The sequence below is a fragment of the Cebus imitator genome, unplaced genomic scaffold, assembly GCF_001604975.1.
Source record: "Cebus imitator isolate Cc_AM_T3 unplaced genomic scaffold, Cebus_imitator-1.0 Scaffold31, whole genome shotgun sequence".
Taxonomy (NCBI): domain Eukaryota; kingdom Metazoa; phylum Chordata; class Mammalia; order Primates; family Cebidae; genus Cebus; species Cebus imitator.
This window is the reverse complement of record NW_016107346.1, coordinates 6,798,108-6,805,013: the sequence shown is the minus strand read 5'-3', so window position 1 is coordinate 6,805,013 and position 6,906 is coordinate 6,798,108. Positions and strand designations below refer to the sequence as shown.

General features: G+C 37.8%; 1 protein-coding gene across 1 annotated transcript in view; it reads left to right on the top strand.

Annotated features, from left to right (window-relative positions):
• The window catches only part of CRLS1 (cardiolipin synthase 1), a 31,065-nt gene that overhangs the window by 6,006 nt on the left and 18,153 nt on the right, over nucleotides 1–6,906 (top strand). Inside the window, exon 3 of the mRNA XM_017523987.2 lies at nucleotides 3,432–3,561. Within this exon, the coding sequence (XP_017379476.1) occupies nucleotides 3,432–3,561 (130 nt within the window). The remainder of the gene's footprint in view (nucleotides 1–3,431; nucleotides 3,562–6,906) is intronic.

Sequence of the window (6,906 nt, the reverse complement as noted above, 5' to 3'; positions counted from 1 at the left end):
CATGCCTGTAATCCTAGCTACTGGGGAGGCTGAGGCAGGAAAATCGCTTGAACCCAGGAGGCAGAGGCTGCAGTGAACTGAGAACATACCACTGCACTCCAGCCTAGGCGACACAGGGAGACTGTTTCAAAAAACAAAACAAAACAAAAACCAGGTGCATGGAAATGACATTTTCTGTGATGGGCAACACTTGGGTAGGGCAGAGTTTAGTGGAAAATACTAAGAATTCTGTTGCCTGTCTACATAGAGGTATTGACTGGGCAGTTTAGCAGTTTAGAGTTGGAGGAAGTCATCCTTACAGAGAGAGAAATTTGGGGGCTGTCAGATATAGATAGTCAGATATGTGTAAAATCATCTGGGCTCAGCTAACAGAAATGAAGGGTTAGAGAAATGAGCAACAAGTTGAGTACTGGAGAAGAAGCCAGTCAGGAGCCCTGAAGGAATAGCTGGCAAGGAAGGAAGAAAATTAGGCAGTAAGATTTCCTGGAAAGTGGAGAAAGTGCTTCAGTTGTGTTGAGGTCAGGTAATCTAACAATGTGGAAATTATCGGTGACCTTTATGAGCCTTACCTCTGGAGGGGTGGGGACGATTGGAGTGGGTTGATTAACAGGTGTGAGATGGTAATGACATGTTGCTTTGAGGCAGTTTTGCTTTGTAGGGGAATAGAGAAATAGGATCACAGAACGGTCTTTTAAAAAGATATATACTGGAGGGGGAATTTTTTTTGAGATGAGTCTCATTGTGTTACCCAGGCTGGCCTTGAACTTTTGGCCTTAAACGATCCTCCTACCTCAGCCTTCCAAGTAGCTGGGACTATAGGTGTGCCACCGTGTCCAGTGAATTTTTGTTGTTAGTTAACTGATTAATGAAATGATCAGGTAGAGAGATTAAATTAAATGAAAAGGAGAGATTGATGGTGCAAGGGGAGATGGGGAAGAGGGAGGCAGGTCCCAGAAGGTGAGAAGGCTTGGGAACGGATCAAGGAAGGCAGAGAGAATGAATGGATGTAGTTAGGTGGGGGATTTGGTGATGGAAATATGAGGACGGGCTGACCCTTTTTCTTTTGTCTTAAGGAAAATATAAACATGGCCATGAACTAGAGGGATGGAGTTAGGTCTGAGGTGAGAGCAGAGACAGTGTGAAAGGGTAAATACAGTCAGCAGGTGTGGGATTGCTAGGCAGCGAGTGCCCATGGGATATTTGTGTTCACCAGTTTGAAGTGAGACTAGTCTTCCCATTTGTCTGTTTTCCTTAAGCACTGTTCAGCTCTTAGGTGCAGGCCCAGAGTACATGGAGAGTTGTTTTTAAGCAGGGCTGAAGGAGAGTGGAGTAAAGGGGAGTTACAGATGTTTGCAAAGGAATGACGTTGATGACCTTGGAATCTAATGTGGGTTAGAGGAATGGTGAAGACGAGAGGGGGATGATGGCAAAAAAGCGAGAGGTTAAGTTCCCTGAGATGAGAAACCGAACTAAACCTGATCTTCCAAGGTCCCAGCTCCCCAGGGTAGGTACTTTCTGTTAGTAGGCTTAAGAAGAAAATAGGTTTTTTCAATTGTGATAGTGATCGCTAGTAACTGCTTTTTTTTGAGGATTTACTAAATGCAAAGTGCTGAACAAGAATTAGTTACTATATGTGCTGAAGACAACCAACCCTTTGAGGTAGGTAATTTATCTCTGTTTTACAGATGAGGAAATTAAGGCTTAGTCAGGCCAAATAATTTGTCCAAGGTCACACAGCTGGTAAGTGGCAGAGCCAAGACTTGAACAGCTGCTGTTCTGCTACAAAGATCACATTTTTTCTTTTACTCCACAGTCCTGGACTACTGCTGTCTTCTCTGACTCATTGGTGTACTTGAGATAGGGACAACTTATTCTTTAAAATGAACCGTGGTTAATTGCATCTAAATTAATCTTTTTTCCCTTAGAAATAGTATTAGAGAACTCAAATATTTGTTTAAGCTTGAAGTTAAATGAATAAAAGCCAGGAAGGGACTTTGATAAACCAGAAAATATCTGCCTTGTTTAATGTGGATAGGCAATATTGGTTTCAGTCCATTTTGTGGCCCCAGAGATCTGTCTTTTTGTTTTGTTTTGTTTTGTTTTTGAGTTGGAGTTTTCCTCTTGTTGCCCACACTGGAGTTCATTGGTGCACTCTCGGCTCACCACAACCTCCATCCCCAGGGTTCAAGCGATTCTCCTGCATCAACCTCTTGAGTAGCTGGGATTATAGGCGCATGACACCACTCCCAGCCAATTTTATATTTTTTTTAGTAGAGACAGGGTTTCTCCATGTTGGTCAGGCTGGTCTTGATCTCCTGACCTCAGGTGATCCACATGCCTCGGCCTCCCAATGTGCTGGGATTCTAGGCATAAGCCACCACGCCCAGATGATATCTGGGTTTTTTTTTTTTTTTTTTGAGACGGAGTTTCGCTCTTGTTACCCAGGCTGGAGTGCAATGGCGCGATCTTGGCTTATCGCAACCTCCGCCTCCTGGGTTCAGGCAATTCTCCTGCCTCAGCGTCCTGAGTAGCTGGGATTACAGGCATGCGCCACCATGCCCAGCTGATTTTTTTTTGTATTTTTAGTAGAGACGGGGTTTCACCATGTTGACCACCAGGATGGTCTCGATGTCTTGACCTCGTGATCCACCCGCCTCAGCCTCCCAAAGTGCTGGGATTACAGGAGTGAGCCACCGCGCCCGGCCTATCTGGGTTTTTTATAGGAAGATTTTTGAATACTTAAATGTTGATTACTAATTACTGTTTTAAAAGCTCTGATAGATCAAACAGAACCAGCCTGCAGGCTCCATTTGGCCCACTCGCAACTCGGTACAACCTGTGCCTTAAAATATGGTTTCTTTTTAATTGTAATAAATAATATAAAAATAAGTAATTTAAATGTCAGAATTTTGACTAGACCAGGTAGACAGAATTGAGTTTTTTACTCAAATGTAGTTAATGTAGATGCAGTCAGAATATGGAATAAACAGTGATATTGAGCAAAATAAGTTGAAAAACAGAAAAATAGTAAGTTTTAACAGTTGGATTATATTATTCTAGTCCAAGCTCTGCCATTCATGCTTTCTTTGAGTTTTCTTTGGGTTCTTTACATCTCTAAACACATCACTAAATGTATCTCTAAATGTGTGTCTGGGTTCATCCCACAAAGGGGCCTTGTGAAAATCCTGAGAAATAAGTAGGCCTTGAGGGAGAAAAAGAAAAAAACACATTTATTTTAAGACCAGTTGCTAATTTAAAAGTGAAATGTATTCCAGTGAAAGAATAACAATGTTTGGGGTAAGAAATAGAAAAGATTTTGTTAACATTTTGTGAGAGTATAATTGTTATTCTGGTGTATTTTAGGCTTCAGGATATCTACTTTGTTCCTGTTATGACATTTATAAAAAAAAAAAACAAACTTCTATTTTCAGTTGGATGGATTTATTGCTCGAAACTGGGCCAGTCAAAAATCAGCTTTGGGAAGTGCACTTGATCCACTTGCTGATAAAATACTTATCAGTATCTTATATGTTAGCTTGACCTATGCAGATCTTATTCCAGGTAAGAACGCATCATGCGTACTTTTTAATAGCACAGGGAAGAATGAAATTAGTCAGCTTAGGATTTATCTTGAGCGACAAATAATTTTTGTTCCAAAAACATATTTCTCAACTTTAAACTGTTTCCCTAATTTTAAACTGTTGAACTATTTTGTTTGTCAAACTACTTGTGGATTTTAAAATTTATGTCCTTGTTTTACTAGTAAAATCAGTTACTTTCCTAGTAAGATTGCTTAAAATTAAAATTGAGCAAATATTTCACAGTGCCAATTCATATCACTCTGGAATTTTTTGGTGCAATATTATGTATTTTTAGTGCCTAGCTTTGTGAAAGCAATTTAGTTTTCCTAAGTTTATTATTACCTTTATTAATATAGTTTATTCATAATAAATGAGAACTCTGAAATCCTGAAGATGTCTATAAAATTTCACATTGTTATTTAGACCCTATTATGCAATTTTTAAATCATACATATAGTTTGTACATTATATGAATACTTTTTCTAATAAGATTTTATGATCTTTTGCTTTGTATTTTGCATGTGCTTTTCTGATTGTTCATTTTCTACTTCAGCTGTATTTCTCAATCAGTTTTTCTCCCTCAGACCAGGTTAAACTGTTTTTTCCCAAGAGCTAGGAATCATATCTGATCACGCTGGGACTTCCCTTCACTGTCAGTCTTAGAGTTTGCATTTTTGAGGCTTAGAAGAAGAAAAAACAAAAGGAAGAAAGAAAGAAACCCTATCTGAGAACAAAGAAGCTGCCAAATGGTCCCTTGGTATCATGTTATTATTGACACCTGGTAGAAAGAAATATAGTGACTTTGGGTCCAGTGTAGTCTCCTCTAACTAGAAATTATTTTTTTTTTTAGTCTTCTAAATTCTCATGCCAAATTAAAAATAAATTGGGCTAATGTTTACTTTTATGTGCTTCTTTGAAAGTTAGAATTGAGGTGTGGTATATGATTGGGGAATGGGTATGTGTTTGTGTGTGTTGTGTGTGTGTGTGTGTGTGTGTGTGTGTTGCCTCGGCTAGTTGCAAACTCCTGGGCTCAAGCGACCCTCCCACCTCGGCCTCCCAAAGTGATGGGATTACAGGCTTGAGTCACCATGCTTGGCTCTTCCCATTTTTTCAAAGTTATATTGTATTTTGATGTATTGTTTTCCAAAGGCCTTACAGAAAAAAATATATTTTTCAGACTCAGTGCAAGGTCATTTCTAAGTTGTCTGTTTTCCTTCCCATTGATTCGTCTGTCTTTGCATCAGTGCCACTCTTTTTATTGCTTTGCTAAAAGTCTTAATATCTGGTAGAGCAAGTCGTTCCACGTTGGACATTCATAGCCCTTTCCATTTGTTTCCATTTGTTACAAATTTTAGAATCAGCTTTTCCAAGAATCGGCAATTTTCCAGAGAAAAATCTGTTCAGATTTTGATTGGGATTGAAATGCATTTATGATCTGTTTGGAAGAATTTGCTTCTTTGCAATATTAAGTCTTCCAGTCTATAGACATGCTATACCTACTCTATTCAGGTCTTTTTTTAATATCTCTCAAATTTTTATAGTTCTCTAAAGAAAGATAATACGCATTTTTTGTTAGACTTATTCCTAAGTGCGTGATAGTTCTTGGTGCTTTTACAAATGGTAGCTTTTAATTTTCATTTTCTGGCCGGGCACAGTGACTTATCCCTGTAATCCCAGCACTCTGGGCGGCTGAGGCAGGCGGATCACTTGAGATCAGAAGTTCAAAAGTAACCTGGCCAACATGGTGAAACCCTGTCTACTAAAGGTACAAAAATTAGCCATATGTGGTAGCATGTGCCTGTAATCCCAGCTACTCAGGAGGCTGAGGCACAAGAGTGTCTTGAACCTGGGAGGCAGAGGTTCCAGTGAGCCTAGATTATACCACTGCACTCCAGCATGAGTGATGGAGTGAGACTCTTTCTCAAAAAAAAAGAATTTCATTTTCTAATAACACCACGTTATGAAAAAATCAGTTCTGTTTCTAATGTTGATTGTTGTGTCTAGTGAAACTTGCTAACTCGTATTCTCATAACATACATATAAATTATCCTGGATTTTTTTATATGCTCAATTCTGTCTTGGATGTAATTAATGACAGCGTATTTCTTCTTTTCCAGTCCTTATACTTTTTGTTTCTTTTACTTGTGTTACTGCAGTGGGTAGTACAGTGTTGAATAGAAGTGGTGTCAATGTCTTATTCCCAATCTCATAGAAAAGCTTTTAGCGTTTCACTGTTAAAGATGATGTTTGCTGTTAGTTTTTGTAAGTATCCTTTTTCAAGTTAAGAAGTTCACTTCTGTTGGGACTTTAAGAGTTTTTCTCACAATTGAGTACTAAATTTTTTAATGTTTTTTTGTAGAGACACAGTTTTGCTATGTTGCCCACGCTGATCTTGAACTCTTGGCCTCCCAGAGTTCTGGGATTATAGGCATAAGCCACCACCCCTGGCCTGGTTATTAAATTTTATCAAAATCCTTTTGTGTATTATTATGATCATGTAATTTTTCTCGTTAGCTGTTAATGTCTGGTAAATTACATATATTAATGTAATATTAGTTCTAATGTTAACCTGTGATTTCTGGTATAAATTCAACATTCCCGTGATATATTATAAAGAGATTGCTGGATTTGACTTGCTAATATTTTGTGGAAGATTTCACATTTTAAGTCATAAGATTGGCTTGGAATTATTTTCTCCATATATTCTTGTTGGGTTTTCATATCAAATTGATAACGAGCCTCATAAATCTTCCATTCTTGGAAGATGTTTGATTATGAACATTTCCACTTAAATGTTTAGTAGAATATTTTAAAGCCATTGAGGGCCTGGAGTTTTCTTCAGGGAAGAGTTTTAAAATAGGTAATTCATTTACTTTGTTACAGGATGATTCAGGTTTAAAGTACATCTTTTTTTTTTTAACCTTCAACCAACTCACTCTATATTACATCGTTTGACCATTTTTTAAGTTGTGATGTTTTTCTAGGAATTTGTTCATTTGATCTACATTATAAAAAATTTAGACGGCATTTATGGTATCCTCATTAACTTTATTTACTTATTTACTACTACTTGTGGAGCAGGGCTACCCCATATGCAGTGTGCCCAGAATAGCTCTCATTAACTTTTTGATGTTTGTAGAATATGTAGTAATGTCCTTCCTTTTCTCTTGGTTATTTTTTTGTTCTTTTTTTTTAAAAATCGTTTTTGCCAGAGGTTTGTCAGTTTTATGAATCTTTTCAAAGAACCAACTTTGAGTTTTGTCAGGCCTCTCTGATATGTTGTTTACTACTCATTAAATCTTGCTGTTTTATTTTTTCCTTCTTC